The 16191-nt window shown below is 47.3% G+C and overlaps 1 protein-coding gene across 1 annotated transcript; it reads right to left on the reverse strand.

Annotated features, from left to right (window-relative positions):
- Positions 1 to 10248: 10248 nt before the first annotated feature.
- LOC119463942 (acanthoscurrin-1) lies at positions 10249 to 12373 on the reverse strand. Its single transcript, XM_037724762.2, has 2 exons — positions 12368 to 12373; positions 10249 to 10977 (listed from the first exon to the last, which is right to left on the reverse strand). The coding sequence occupies exons 1-2, from the start codon at positions 12371 to 12373 to the stop codon at positions 10291 to 10293; spliced, it is 693 nt and encodes a 230-aa protein (XP_037580690.2). The 3' UTR covers positions 10249 to 10290.
- Positions 12374 to 16191: the final 3818 nt, after the last annotated feature.

Raw genomic sequence — 16191 nt, forward strand, 5'->3', positions numbered from 1 at the left:
CGATCATGTACACATACATAAGTACCCAAAAACTTTAATAAAACTTCGCCGAGTAAATTAGGGCGTTACTAGAACATAAAGCAAAAGTCTAGTGTCCCGATGTCATCCCTGGATGAAATATTTAAAACTGATTCATATAACAAATACTTTCAGTCTGTCTTTACCGTTGATAATAACCATGTTAGCCAGACTCAGCCACAACATTATGACCACAAGGAACTAACTGATCGGTACCCCTGGAATTTATGAGGCGGGAGTACTTTCGTTGCCCCTAAATATTGACGAAAAGAAAAGTAGAGGTCCGAATGATATCCCTGATAATTTTTGGAGGCGCTATGCTGAGCCTTGTAGTAAATAACGTTGTCTCCTATTCAAGAAATCAATCTGCATATGTCGAATTATCTCTGAGTGGAAAATCGTTAAAGTAATGAATGTACATATATCAGGCCGTAAACACTGCCCGAAGCACTATCGACCCTTCTCTTTAACTGGCAGATGTGGGGAAATTCTTGAGCACATTATCCTCAAGTTTCTGACTCAATGCATAGAGGCTCATAAACTAATATACATCCTTGTCATCACGAGTTTAGAAATGGACTATCGACTGTAACACAACTTGTGGAATTCATACATAATCTCCCACAAGGTATTAACAATCAGTCGCAAGTTTACATAATTTTCCTTGACTGTTCCAAAGTGTTCGATCGCGTATCACATCGGAAAGTGATCTACAAGCTAGAGCATTTAATCGGTGATGGGCCTCTCACGCAATGGATCAGTAATTATTTAACAGACCCTTACCAAATTGTCCAACTCGATGGACACACCTCCGACACTATTCCCGTACCATGTGGTGTCCTGCAATGATCTGTGCAGGGAAGCGCTTTAAGTCTTGCTATGTATTTAATCGCATAAGTAACCAAAGTGAACTACAAATGAGATTATTTGCAGACGACTGTGTGCTCTACCATGAAATTAAACATCGATCCGAACAGATCAAACCAAACAACACCATAAATAAAGTTTTTCAGTGATGTCACAATTAGAACATGGTCGTTAACAAAGAAAAAGACAGTTTGATCTCCGTCCGTTACAGTCCGTTACAGCGAAAACAATTCCGCTTAAGTTCACCTACGGTTCTGATAGCACCGCTCTACGAACTGTTACTGAATATCGATGTCTGGGTTAGAGCACTGCACGGGCTCGGGCTTACCCGAAAGCCCGGGCCGGCCCGGCCTGTGGGCCGGGCCGGACCGGGTAGATTAGTTTTTTCACGGGCTCGGGCCGGGCTCGGGCACGGTATGTGCTTTTCAACCCGGGCCCGGGCCGGGCTCGGGTTTTTTGACGCGGGCCTGGGCCGTGCTCGGACTTTCTGGTGGGGTGCATGTAACGTGCAGAGAGTTATCCTCGCACGTCTCGACTCTGAAAAACATGTTTTTTTTTTCCGTCTCGGGCCGGGTTCGGGCAGGTTTCGAGCCGGGCTCAGGCCGGGCTCGGGCCTAAGATAAAGGGGTGGCGGGCCGGGCCGGGCGGGTAACCTAGATTATTTCCGGGCGCCATAAAACTTTTGGTCGGGCTCGGGTGGGCAGCCCAACGTAAAAACGGGCCCGGGCCGGGCCCGGGCTGAAAAAATCGGCCCGTGCAGTGCTCTAGTCTGGGTATCATTATCACATCAGACTTAAATTAGTCCACGCATGTTAAGTATGTAGCAAAAAAAGCCATGGACAAGCTCTTTTTCCTTGAACGTGTTTAGAATAACTCGCTTCCCGGAATGAATCTACTGGCTTACGTGTCACTTATACGTCCGACATTAGAAAATGCTAACATTGATTGCATGGTTTCTCTATACAGCTACCAACATAGCCACACTCGAAAGGGTGCAGCGAAAAGCTGTGCGATTTATCTATAACCGGTACAGACACACATATTCACCTACTGAATTCATGCTTCGCGCAGGCCTTTACCCTTTATCTAGCCGATCGCAGCTACACCGCTTGAAGTTCCTATACTTACTCCTACACAATTCATTTACGATTAACTCCAAAGACTTGTAAGCCACTCCAGAACCACCCCTCAAAGACTCTTTGAGGAATTCTTTTGCGATAATAAGACTTTACTTTTACTTTTTTTCCCCAAGCAGTGCGCCAATGGAATGCACTAGACGCTTTAAGTGCAATACAGCCGACACTCCTGAAATTTCTAGAGCTTGCTTAGCTGACTATAATACCACGAAACTGACGTAATTTGTGTTAATACGCGGGTGATATATGCCTTCTATTGTATAACTCATATTTACGAATTTGTTGTTTGTTTTCTACTCAAACTGGGCCCACCTATGTTAAAGAAAGACAATTTGTATCCTTTGCATTGTATAACTTTACTATTCCATAACTGCTATATCTTGAATTTTTGTTTCTTTAAGTGCACCCACCCCTGTAAAGAAACACTTGGGGTTGACAGTATACTGAATTAAGTAAAGTAAATAACATGAAAGTGGGAACAACCGTGGCCGCAGCTCAATTAGTAGAGCAACACACAGGTAATTCGGAGGGTGTGGGTCCGGCTCCTGCCCGTCACAAGTTGTTTTTCGTCCATTTTCATTTCATTTTACCAGATACCTTCTATATTGCAGTTAAAAAAAAACAAGCGATTTTCCCTGTGCTTTTTTTGGCTTCATTATCTGCTCGCTTCCTATGGTTGTGAGCAGCCTGCTTGAGCAATTTTGATCGCCGGTCCTGTGTTGCAAGCTCTCTCGCACTTCTCGCATGGCGGCGAAATTTCGAGAGCTGCTGCGCCACCCGGGTAAGAAGGTTGGCTCGTCCTTTTTGGACTGGAAGTCGTTAGCAATAAGAGACGAACTTAAAACTGAAAACAATCGAAAGCACCAATGAGGTTCTCTATAGGCCGATTCTGTGCTGCCGGCTGCACATGGCGGTAGCCGAGTTTTCACGTTTGAAGTTTGTTTGCCGTCATATTACACGGGGAGGCCGAGGGAACGCGTAAAGGATGGGCTGCATCCGCCGCCGTGGTGATGCGCGGCGCTGGATGGGCCGCATCCGCCGGCGGAAAACTGGAAATAGATACAGGTACAACATTCAAGGTTACAATGTTTTTACATAGAGTATACATGTGCCAGCATAAATGTCAGTTTTCACGGTGAACGTAAGGCCCTGCTATTTGTGTTGGTGCCTTACGAAATAGTTCGTACAATTGCAATGCGATTGCTTTCTTTCTTTTTATTTATTTATTTATCTCTCTAACCTATTGTAGTGAATATACGTATAAAACAACACATTTCCGAGCTTTATTTTTTTGCAAGGATCTACGACCGGCCACTTGGATGTTGTAATCTTTGTAATGTGATATCTGTAAAATGAGCATAGGTGTAATAAATAATAGCTTTCTTGCTTTATTTAAAAAAAGGGTACTGAGAAGCTCACTCGTTTGTAATAGTGAGGAGCAAGTATAAAAAGTAATGGCAAGAAAGAAATAGGAGACGAAGCAGGATGAGACACGGGCGAAACGGGGACAGAGTGAGTGTCGCCACCTAGCAATGTAACGGCACACGTGGCCGTTTATGAGACGTCGCCTGTGAAGCAGAACACCGGCTCGCCATTGCGTCCATCAAACCAAGAAGGAGGGCCTTGAGGAGTGGTTTTTTTCTGTTTAAATGCTAAACACGACAAAACCAGTACCGACTGCAACGACGGATGCATGCTCTCGCGATGCGTTTGCCGCTCTTAGTGGCTAGCAAATCACTAAAGGTTGTATCGCTCTTTGACTTAGCGGTTGGCGTCAGGTCAATTACAAACGCTGTATGTAAAATCTGCAATTTATATGTATCCAAATGTATATTATATGACTTATTAAAATAATTTCGTGCTAGCTACTACCGCATTTGCGAATTTTCATCACAATGACTTGGCGACTTACCCCCTTTTTGTGTCGGGTATGTTTCTAGCCTTTTTCGGGGCTGACCACGGATGTAGTGTAGTTTAAAAATGTGCGCCACTCCCGTAGATATGGCACCGGTGGTACCACCTCGCGGTTGGCGGTGCCGGTGGTACGAACGGCACGAGGAGCATTGTCGCATTCTTCCGTCGTGACAGCTGTCGTTTCGCAAGACTGTCGTTGAGACGCTGCGTCTCTTGTCGAAGACGCAGACGCTGTCGTTTGAGGCGCTGCTGGCCTCTGAGAATTATTATGTTTCATACACTTAACTATTACTCCAATTCGCTCATGAATACTTTGGCTCTCATCGACATCAACTGCAGGTTGAATCGCCTTGCAGCTTTTTTTTTTTATTGCTCGCACTGCTGTGGTAGGAATAAATTCCCAACCTCCATGATTGGATGGTAAATACAGCTAAAGAAACACTGTCTGCGAAATTAGTCCCACTTTTAATATGTTAAGGATTAGAACAGTGCGCGTCGAACTTGCTGCTTTCAGCGAAATCTTAAAATAAGTTAACTTTTTATAAATTATGAATATTTTTTCGCATGTATTGCCGGAATAATATTCCGGCAATGCATGCGATAAAAGAAAGAGAAAAAAATTCCACAACAGTACTACAGATAAAGATGGGGTCTCTAGATATTGTATGCCGATGTATTCTGAACATTACTTTCAATACTGCCAGTAATGGAAATTACATTCGTAAAATTGTCAGAGTATGTGGACAGACTAGTGCATAACACACGATGTCCGGTCGTAACTGAAGAATAGTGAATGTTCTCAGCTGCGAAACTGCGTTCGATCTCGAGTTTTTTTTTTTTTTTTTTTTTTTTCAAAACTCAGAAATTACTGTGGCGACAAACACGGACGCAAGGGAAAGACGAGGACGAAGAGTGTTGTTGGTGCTCGCGCTCACTCTGCTTTGCCGTTCACCGGACCGTTTTCGTGTGAGTGAGTGTGAAATAACTTTATTGAGGTCCAGAGAAGACGCAGGGGACACCCCGCGCCACCCGGCTAGTCCCACGTAGGGACCGGCAAGCCGAGCTTGACGGCCCGATCGCGGGCACTCTGGACGGCCAGGGTTTGGTCATTGAGTTCGGGGCTGCCCAAAAGCGCAGCCCACCTATCCTCGCTGAAGGCGGAGCCGATGGCTTCACACTCCCACAACACATGGTTAAATGTTGCCGTTAGTCCACAGGCAGGGCAGTCCGCACTGGGATACCTTTCAGGGTATATAGCGTGAAGAACCGCAAGGTTAGGATAGGCACGAGCTTGTAAAAGTCGAAGGGTCACCGCCCGCGCCCTGCATAAGGCAGGGTGCGGGAGGGGGAATACCCGTCTTGACAGAAAATAATGCTTAGTGATCTCATTATACGTCATCAATGGTTCCCCGCGGGGTAGGGGGACTGCGGAGGCGGCGCGGTCAGTGAGTCCTCGCGCGGCCTCATGCGCGCTCTCGTTAGGGTTAGAGGGAGAGCCCTCAATCGACCCCAAGTGAGCGGGAAACCAAATGAGAGAATGCGGAGAGATACTTTTCAAGCTTTGGAGAATGCGAAGGGCCTGAGGGGAGACCATCCCGGTTTGGTAGGCCTTAATGGCCGCCTTAGAATCGCTATATATTACCTCTCTGCGACCATCGAGCACAGCTAGCGCGATTGCAACCTGTTCGGCTACAAATGGCTTCGAAGTGCGTACTGTAGCGCAGCAATGGATCTTGGAATTAGAGTCGATGATGGAGACGGCGAACGCCTCTTGTTGGACATATGCCGCGGCATCCACGAAGCTTGCCTCAATGTGGTTGTTACGTACATGTTCGAGTAGAGCTCTACAACTGGCCCGACGTCTGCCGACGTTGTGTGCGGGGTGCATATTGCGGGGAATGGGCGCGATGTGTAGTTGAGATCTGATGTCGCTGGGAATGCGCACGGCGTCGGGGCAATGGTCGACAGGGTAGAGGTCCATCTCATCGAGTATCTTGCGGCCCGCCGTGGTGCCGGATAGCCTGAGCAGCTGTGAACGCTCTTGCGCCTCTATTATTTCTTCGAGCGTGTTGTGCACTCCGAGCTTTAACAGGTATTCGGTGTGAGTGCTCACAGGTAAGCCGAGGGCAAGCTGGAAGACCTTTCTGATGAGGGAATTTAACTTGTTCCTCTCTGCAACATGCCAATTATGCATGGCTGCCGAGTATGAAAGGTGGCAGAGCACAAAAGCATGTATAATGCAGATGAGATTGTCCTCCTTGATTCCCCGGTGCCTGCTGGCGATCCTCCGGATGAGGCCGAGAGCACTCTCCGTTTTGGCGATGTTCCTTCTGAGTGCGGCACCATTGGCACCGTTTTCGTGTCACCTGATTATTTATACAAATCACGCCCTGAACGTCTGCTTGCATTTGGTGGAGGGGCTGGTTTCCATCGTCACCCTGGAACTCCGTACTCGGACTCTACCTCCAGCATTGGCTATGCCTGACGACATGGTGCCGCAAGAAGCTACGCCACCCACGGCTATCATCTATTCCGTCGTACCAAGGCAGCGCGACACTTTTCGATTTAGTGGCACCGAAGACCATGACGTGGAGAACTGACTGTCCTCCTCGAACGAGTGAGCGCGCACAGCAAGTGGAATGACGCCGACAAACTCACCAACGTCATCTTTACTTGAGCGACGTGGCCCTTCTATGGTTTCGCAACCACGAAGTTGACGTTGCGAACTGGGCGTCTATTAAGACGAGCTTCGCAGAGGTATTCGGCCGACCCGCTGTGCGCAAGCTCCGCGCCGAACAGCGCTTGCGTGGTCGCGCCCAGAATTCCGGCGAAAACATTACCGCCTACATTTAAGATAATGTCTACCTCTGCCACCGCATCAACCCTTCCATGATTGAGGCTGACAAAATCAGACAAATTGGGAAAGGCATCGAGGACGACGCCTTCCACATGCTCGTTGCGAAGAACCCTCAAACGGTCGCCGACGTGATTCAGCTCTGCCAAAGTTAGGACGAGCTGAGGAAACAAGGCATTTGCACGCGGCGCTATAACTTTGACTCGACTAACATTTCGGCTCTCACCGTCCGCGATGATTCAGTTGACCATAGTTCCTTGCTGCAGCAAATACAGCAGTTTGTTCGCGAAGAAGTGGCACGCCAAGCATCCCGGAGCCAACGCAATCACTCGCTCCGTCGCTTCGACACGCCATTCATCAGCAAGTTTCCGAGGCGCTGCCTATTGCCCAGTGCCCAATTCCACATGCACAACAACATCCGCCTGTCTCCGCCCCTCTAACCTACGCTGAAATGGCAGATACGCCTCGGGCTTCCCTAGCCAGAGATCCCGGGCAACCATCAAGAGCCTTCTACGTGGCACGGCCTCCTGTACGTACGGACCCACTCCCTCTTTCGCGTCCCGCCCCACCACCTGCAAACCCTTGTCGTACTGCAGACAACCGGCCGATCTGCTATTTCTGCCACCTTCCTGGCCACGTCGCACGCTTTTCCACGTCGCACGCTGGCCACGTCGCACGCTTCGGTTGCCGTCACGTGCGCGGAAAAGCGTGCGTCGCACGCTTTTCCGCGCACGTGACGGCAACCGAAGTCCAGGCTACGCTCGTCCTGAGCCACCACCACACCCGGTTTCGTCTGGCTCGGCGCCTGAATCTGTCCCTTCAGGTCACCGCGCCTTCGGCTCACCTTCCCCACGTCGCCGTTCACTTTCCCCCATGCTCCTTCGCACCCTGCCCGTCCAAGCGGAAAACTGACCGTCGCAGTTCCGGCGGCAAGAACTGCGCTCATGTCGAAAACTGCAAGGCCTCGGTGTTTTCCTGCTAACGATATCAACGTGTGTATTGAGGGTGCGGCTGTACAAGCGCTTGTTGATACCGGAGCTGCTGTCTCTGCGCTCAGTGGTGAACTATGTCGACAGTTGAGAAAAATAACGATTCCGCTTTCTGATTTCTCCCTGCGTACGGCAACCGCGCACCACGTCCAGCCGTGTGAGTCGTGCCTAGCTCGGCTTGTCATTCAGGATGTTTTATATGTCGTTGAATTTGTCGTGTTGACACCATGCTCACACGACGTTATTCTGGGCTGGGATTTCCTTTCCACACATCATGCCGTTGTTGACTGTGCGCGTGCTGAACTTGCATTATGGCCGATATGTGATGCTCCATCTGAGCCGTGTTTCTCTCCTTTTCCCCGAGTGGCCGTCGCCGTGGACACTGATATACCTCCTTTCTCTTCTGTTCTTATGCCTTTCTCTTGCTACTCCACGCCCAATTCTACAGCTCAGTTTTCACCCTCCGAAGCCTTCGCCTCTGGCAAGAACTTCCTGCTTCCTATTGCCGTTGTCACGAATGATAACTTTTATGGAACAATTTATGTTACGAATCGGTTATCGTCATCTGTCACTTTATTCCGTGGTGAATATCTGGGTCGGCTTGAGGACATTGACTCCGTTTATCCTCGTCAATTGCCCGATGATATGACCGACCTTCCTGTCACCAGTATTACTTCTGCTACTTCAGGTGCTTCGTCATCCTCGGATGTCTTCAACAAATCAATTGATTCCGAACTCTCATACAACCAGCGCACCCAGCTTTTGGAGCTCCTCAACCGTTTCCGGACATCTTTTGACCATGAACAGCCTTCTTTGGGCCGCACATCCGCCATCGTTCACCACATTAGCACCTGCACCCACGCACCTCTGCGCCAGCGCCCGTATCGAGTCTGCCATGCATAACGTAGTGTCATTGACGACGAGGTTAATGATATGCTTCACCGCGGCGTGATACAGCCCTCACACAGCCCTCGGGGCTCACCAATAGTACTGGTGTAGAAAAAGTACGGTAGCATCAGATTCTGTATGGATTATCGGCGCCTTTATAAAATTGTACGCGAATATGTTTATCCTGTGCCCCGAATCCGCGGCGCCCTCGACTACCTGCAAGGAGCAGAGTTTTTCCATAGGTACTGGCAAGTACCTATGGAAGAAGCTGACTGCCCAAAGACTGCATTTGTCGCCCCCAATGAGCTATATGAGTTAAATGCGATGCCATTCGGCCTTTGCAATGTGCCTGCCACTTTCGAACGCCTCATGGACAACATCCTTCGCGGGATCAAATGGCACACGTGCCTGTGTTATCTGGATGACGTCATAGTCTTTTCGAGGGACTTTGATTCTCATCTCACCCGCCTCAAGAGTGTTCTCACTTGCCTTTGAGATGCTGGGCTGCAGCTCAATTTGAAGAAGTACCATTTTGCTGCACGCCGCCTCACCATCTTAGGCCACGTTGTTTGCAAGGATGGCGTTCTTGCGGACTCTATACGAAGCTTCGAGCCGTCGCTGAGTTTCCTCGGTCAACTACAATGAAACAGCTTCGCAGTTTTATCGGCCTTTGTTCATATTTTCGCCGGTTCGTCCGCAACTTTGCGTCCATCATCGCCCCTTTGACACAGCTTCTTGCCGACAACCAAGACGTATCTGCTTGGCCTCCCGCTTGCGACGACGCATTTGCCACTTTACGCCGTCTCCTAACTTCCCCTCCTATTTTGCGTCATTTTGATCCGGACGCTCCTACAGAAATCCACACGGACGCAAGTGGTGTCGGACTCGGTGCTATTCTGGCCCAACGCAAGTGTGGATTTGACGAGTACGTCGTCTCTTACGCCAGCCGCACTCTCACCAGAGCAGTACAGTTGCAGTACAAACTTTCACACAAAAGTTGCGGGTTACTTTTGAGCCAAAAATGCAGTATTTTGGATGCTAAGCGCAGCTCTGCTTATAAAAGGACCCTGCTCTAAATTTATATGTGCAAGCCTGTTTAAAAGAGGCTTTGAAAACGTCCAGTGCAGTAACACCCTATTAGGAATGAAAGATGTACCTCGTGAAATAAATTCTTACGCTTGCCTTGGAAAACGGAACGTGAGAAAGTAAATTGTAGTTGTATAGGTGTACCATAGATACCCTTACTTTGTCTTAGTACATCCCGGCATGCTAGCAGGCTGAATCAATTCAGTTCAAGCACTTGGCAGTACTGTGTGTGCCATGAGAACTGTTAGTGGCATTCTCCATTTTGTCCGACACGCTGCAAAAACATTCAAGAGCAGTGAAGCAAAACCAGCCTAGCGCTGGTGTTCTACGATTACGTAAACGTGCTCGGTTTCGGAAACCCGAGCTAACCTCGAGTACTAGTTGATAGAAACAACTTGCGTAGCTACCTTTTTTGTAGTGCTTGGCGCGTTTCTTGACTTGAAAAAAATCTTGTATCGTTGCTTCCGTTTTGGACCGCAATTCAAAGCACAGTAAGTGTATCGTAAAAACAGGTTTTATTGTAACGTGTATGGCGCTTTTAGCCGAGGTATCCTCCACCGAAACCAGAACCGGCGTTGTGTCCGAACGACGACTGTCCGTATCCTCCCTGGTGACCAGCAGCTCCTTTTCCAAATCCAGCCGAGCCCTGATTGTGTCCAGAGCCGAAGGTCTTGCTGTCAGATGCCGAGAATCCCGAGGTGTGGCTGTAGCCTTGATTGTTGTTGTAGGCGTTCACGTTCCTTGTAGAGGCACCGCCGGCGAAGCCCGCGGATCCCTGGTTGTGCCCAGCAGCACCACCCTGGTATGCTCCCTGGTGGCCGCCAGCCGACGAGCCGTAGCCGGATTGGTAGCCGCCGCCATAACCGAGACCGCCGCCATAGCCGAGACCGCCATAGCCAAGACGGCCATATCCGAGAACACCGTATCCGAGACCACCATATCCGAGACCACCGTATCCGAGACCACCGGTTCCAATTAGACCAGTTCCAGCCACAGCCGGGCCAGCGAGACCGGCTCCACCATAGCTGCCGAGTCCAGCAACTCCGATACCTGCACCTCCAAGACCACCGCCGACGAGACCGGGTCCCACACCGGCACCGTAACCGCCGACTCCGAGACCACCGCCCAGGAGTCCTCCGCGCCCTTCAACCTTCTCCTTCTTGGCGGCTTCCTTGGCGAAGACACCGCAGGCCACGAGTGCGCAGACAGTAATGGCGACGAAGCACTATATATACGTGTGGAAGAATGTAATGCCATGTCGTTAAGTAGAACTGGACAGGACCGTAGTGCTCAAATCAACTAATAAACCTACACCAATACTCACCATTTTACTCTCTTGGAGTCTGCAGTGCGACCGATAAGTAATTTATTAGAATAATGTGAAGTTTCTTCAATATTTTAAGAAATATGTTCCACACGGACCAACTGGAGGTCGTGGAGACGCATCTATGTCGTTAAGCGTCCTTTCATTGTCCTGAACGTTTGTTATGATATTGAAAAGCATACACAATCTTGCAGTGGTACGACGTGTGAGCTGCGGCGCATGCACCTGCCCTAATTCAGCAGAATGATGGACATTCTTACTAATTCATTTAATGAAGCCCACCATCTATACAGGTCCATGGTTATTTCCCTTGTATTGTCAGTAATTGTAAAGGCGAGGGCCCATTCGGGAGAAGGACCAGACTGTTGTCGGGGAGATACAAGTCTTGAGACCGAGACACAACGCGTCGGCTCGTTACCATACTTTTTTCTATCTCGTGCCCATGCAACGCATGCTGCTATGACACGCGCGGTCATCCAATCTTCTTTCTTCTTCTCTTTGAACGTCGCTCCATGGAGAAGACGACGCTGCTTGAAACAAACGTTTCAACAACCCTCAAGGTGATTTCAAATGAGCAAATCTGTTTAGCTTGCACTATCATGACCCCGGGTAGAAGGTGTGGCAATCATTTGTTTCTTGAGGATTTGAGTGAAACATTATCTGTTACTGTCAGGATAACGAGTGCTGTCTGAATATCACCTTATTTGAACAAGCAATAAACTGCAACAAGAGTAAAAAAGAAATGTTTCAGAATAAAGTGAAACAGCGTCTGGTATTGGAATAATTTTCAAATAATTAGAAGATTAGCGGAATTATTTTAGAGCAGATGTGGGGTATTTATATAAAATGTATTGTTTACTTACAGTCGGTTTCAAACGGCTACGGATTATGGAATGTGGAAAAAAGAAGCCGTGTATATCCACAGACTCGGCATGGAGCCTAGCTTTAGGATTTCCTGCGTTTTTCTACAATATACTACCATCATAAACTGCACTGAAATTCGATGTTGTCTTTTATCGTGTAATTACTCAAGTTTTCAAGTCTACTCTGTGTTTACATTTTCTTTTCTGCAGTTTTATGCGCTTTACTTGGTACATAATTTCTTGAAGAACTGCTCATTATTGCGTTTCCTTTTAAAGGAATAAGAATATCAAGCACTAAGTTGCTCGGAAACACATTAACTTAGTGATATAATAGATACATTCTCTTGGATATTTGCTAAAAGGAAGCACTAACAATAATCCTTCTGAACTAACGATGTTACCGTAATAACAAGCAGAAACAGCCTCACCTTCATTGTTGCGGCGATTCTCGTCTACCTACTCGCGTACCACGGGCACAGGGCTCCTTAGGCGGTATGATCGATCGTTGGCAGTGACTGAATCTGTCGATCAGTGGCCCGCCTTTTATACCCGACTTGAAGCTGGCCCCAGACTACTAAGTGAAAACACAATCAGAAAACAGGACATGACGGAGACTTGTTTCCACGACTCCATCGTGGTCGTCCGCCTTATGCTCTCAGCACTGAAAGAATTCAGACGCGAGAAGTCGAAGTCGCCATCTCTCAACCTAAATCTGTCTGAGGGAACTACGCGACGATCGGCGTTCTGCGAAACGAACGCCATTTCCGCTCAACGTTGAACTATTCGCTCGCCCCTCGGCTACAAACCTACCAGCCCACCCAACACTTCCCCTCTCCCCCGCTACGCACGATATTTTTTTTAAGTCCTAAGTGTAGAATGTGTACATATCGGACGTCCGGTAGCACTCGGGATTTCTAGCTCTTCAGTCTACCTGAAATTCACGTCCTGTATTTTCCATAAACGTTTCGACAGAATTAGAAGTTACAAGGTGGGCGGGCTGGGTTTAAGCACCAAGAAAATGTGCGCATCTCTTCTGTTTAAATGACGTATCGATCCCTTGTTTTTGTGTCTCTATTTCCATGGTCTGGAAATGCTTCAAACATTTAAATGCACGAAAACGGGCTTGAGAGCTACAAGTCTTCTCTGTGTAGCAGCTTCAAGCATTCGGGTGTATGGTGCACATAGTATTAGGCCGTGTAACAGCGCCAGAAACACAAAAAACAGGAAATGGTTGGCCCTCCCAAAGTAATCCGAGTTGCCTGCGATGGGTACAAAAGAGGTGGGCGGATGATTTCAATTGCAACACATCATTCTCTCGAAATCACCTTCCTACTTACTTATAGCAGAGCTACATAGAAAATTAATGTAGGTAATGGCACATTTTTTGGAAAAACGTCTCAAAACATGACCATGTCTGAGCATTGCTAAAAAAACGCCTATGCTTTTATCAGTGACAGGCTTACATCACGCAATTGGTGCTTTAGAGTAATATAAGACATTGAAAAGGCAATTCGTGAAACTGTGTAAATTGGCCAACTGCAATTTTGAGTCCCCGTGCGAGTTAATGTGAGCGTGTTAAATAAATTTGACTGAAGACGCGGAAGAGCACTTATACTACAGGTTCTTCCCTTAAACATTTCTTTAAAATAAAGCTGGAATTATTATACGGCAACGTTTAGCGGAATACGGTAAAACGCGACTTGTTGACCTCATAAGTGCCTATGGAACTCTGTATGGCCTACAATACGCACTCTAGGCCCCCAAAATGAACGATGCGGAGGAACTATAAATTTTATGAGTCAGTTACAATGAATACTTAGGTGCTAACCTGACCAAATTTTTTTTTCTGGTGAAAAAACAGTGCACTGAACCAGGTAAGAGAATTGACACACAAAAGCGCTGAGTATCATTCGCCAACTGTAAGTTCTGTTCATATTCACCGATCGTGCGGGTCACTGTATTTTCTGTGTCATTGCTTCCTTCACACCTATTTAAACAGCAGCAATAACAATAGAATTTTTTATATTTAGCCACAAAGAAGTTGTTACGCTATCGCCAAATATTTGCACTGAGAAATTTAAATCAAACTCTATTTATTTAACTCACGTGACCTAAACCGCGGATAACTGGTTAAATTATAAAAGGTCATAAAGCGTTGTTTCAGAAAAAATCGACAAATCATTGCCTTAAATTGTAAGCAAGATACCTAGCTTTCAACAGCGGAAAAAAACTTCCTCCTTCTGGGGTATTCCGTGCCAAAACCAGTTCTGATTATGAGGCACGCCCTAGTCGAGGGCCCCAGATGACCACCTGGGGCTCTTTAACGTGCACTTCAACGGAAGCCCACGGGCGTTTTTTTGCATTTAGCCTCCATCGAAATGCGGCCGCCGCGGCCGGGATTCGATCCCGCGACCTCGTGCTCAGCAGCGCCACACCTTAGCTACTCAGCCACCGCGGCGGGTAAGACAAAACGAGGGAGAGCCTTTGCGCCGAGGTGAAGGCAAAAGCTCGCAAAGAAAGGGTGGAAGACGTCGGTTCAACCGTTCTATGTGAAAATTAGGCGTTTCTCGTACTTATTTACCAGTTTCAGTTAAGCTTTAAGGCGATAAGCTTAGATGTCTATGTTGGCGGTGCCCTTGCGTGACTATGGCCGACGCCGCAAAGAGTAATAAAAACACGTCCGAAAATGCTCGGATTGACGTCACATTTCTCAGGGAGGCTCCCGTAAACATAGTTGTTTAGTGGCTTTGAAAAAAAGAGGTTTGGGCGTCCGTGGCGGAAAAATCATCCCCAACCACCCCGACTGCGCAGGCCCTCCGCGTGGCGCAAGGTGTTAGCGAAGGAGATAATCATCCCGAACCACCCCGACCACGTAGGCCACGTGCGGTAGGGTTTTGGTGAACAAAAATTGAATTTCTCACACTGAAATTTGTCAGAAAAATGATAAAGTACGACTTATCCACAACTTACAGACATTGTAATTTGAATGTACGAGAAAACATAATTCTGTTACGAGGAAACTCAAACACAAACCTCTTTTCCAGCATTTCTACCATACCAACACGACGCGCTCGGGTCATTTACTTTCGAAAATGCTATTTAGATGGCGCTCGCCTCCTCGGCAGCTTAGGGAGCCTACATGCAACGCCGTTGCATGTAGGCTCCCTACGGCAGGTCAAATTGAGACTTCGCCTGCCTAATGCATTTAGGACACGCGCGCGCATCGGAGCAATAGCAAACAATTACTAAAATAATAAAAAAGGTGCTAGGGCCTTCACATTTTAATATAAGACGACTTATATGGTCCTTGGAAAAACGTCTTCCCAGCAATGCACTTCTGTTTGAAAGTGAAGCCGACTTTGAGGTTATTGGTGTAAGCTTGGTCTTTGTAAGCTGGTTTTCCCACTTTCTGTGTTGAGGTGAAGCCCACTGCAACAAAAATGCGGTACGAACGGGGCTCGATAACGCTATCGCGTTCCACTCTTAAAGGCGAAGCTTAAGCGGGCTCCAATTTTCTAAATGCGAAGCATTTCTTGGCGAACATTTGCCACTTTGACAGTATCTATCTATCTATCTATCTATCTATCTATCTATCTATCTATCTATCTATCTATCTATCTATCTATCTATCTATCTATCTATCTATCTATCTATCTATCTATCTATCTATCTATCTGTCTATCTATCTACCTATCTATCTAGCCGCCTACATCTTGGTGCTCTCATGGTCGTTTCGTTAACTTGGTATTACCGAAATTGGCATAGTATGACAAGAGTGTATGACGAACATAAATGATAGGTCATGACATGAATATCATGACATTTGCGGCATGTAGGTCATGAGACAGCCGTTTACGTCTTGATGCTCTCATGGCCATTTCGTTAACTTGGTAGGTACCAAAATTGGCATAGTATGACAACAGTGCGTGATGAACATAAATGATAGGTCACGACATGAATGTCATGACATGCGTTTTATGTAGTTCATGAAACAGCCGCCTAAAATGACAATGAGCCACCGAAAAAACATTAACACTCAAAAACCACTGAAAGGGGTTCGGACCAACGTTCTTAGACCACGTTGGTTCGGACGTGGGTACAAAGGGAAGGAAACACTAAAAGGTGATGGTAGAAGTCGTACTCATGAGCATGACTGCAAAAATAACAATGACTCGGCAAAAAAAGATTAACACTCAAAGACCACTGAAATGGGTTTGCACGCCGGTACTAAGTGAAGGAAACACTAAAGGAT

This window comes from Dermacentor silvarum, chromosome 9 (assembly GCF_013339745.2).
Source record: "Dermacentor silvarum isolate Dsil-2018 chromosome 9, BIME_Dsil_1.4, whole genome shotgun sequence".
Classification (NCBI taxonomy): domain Eukaryota; kingdom Metazoa; phylum Arthropoda; class Arachnida; order Ixodida; family Ixodidae; genus Dermacentor; species Dermacentor silvarum.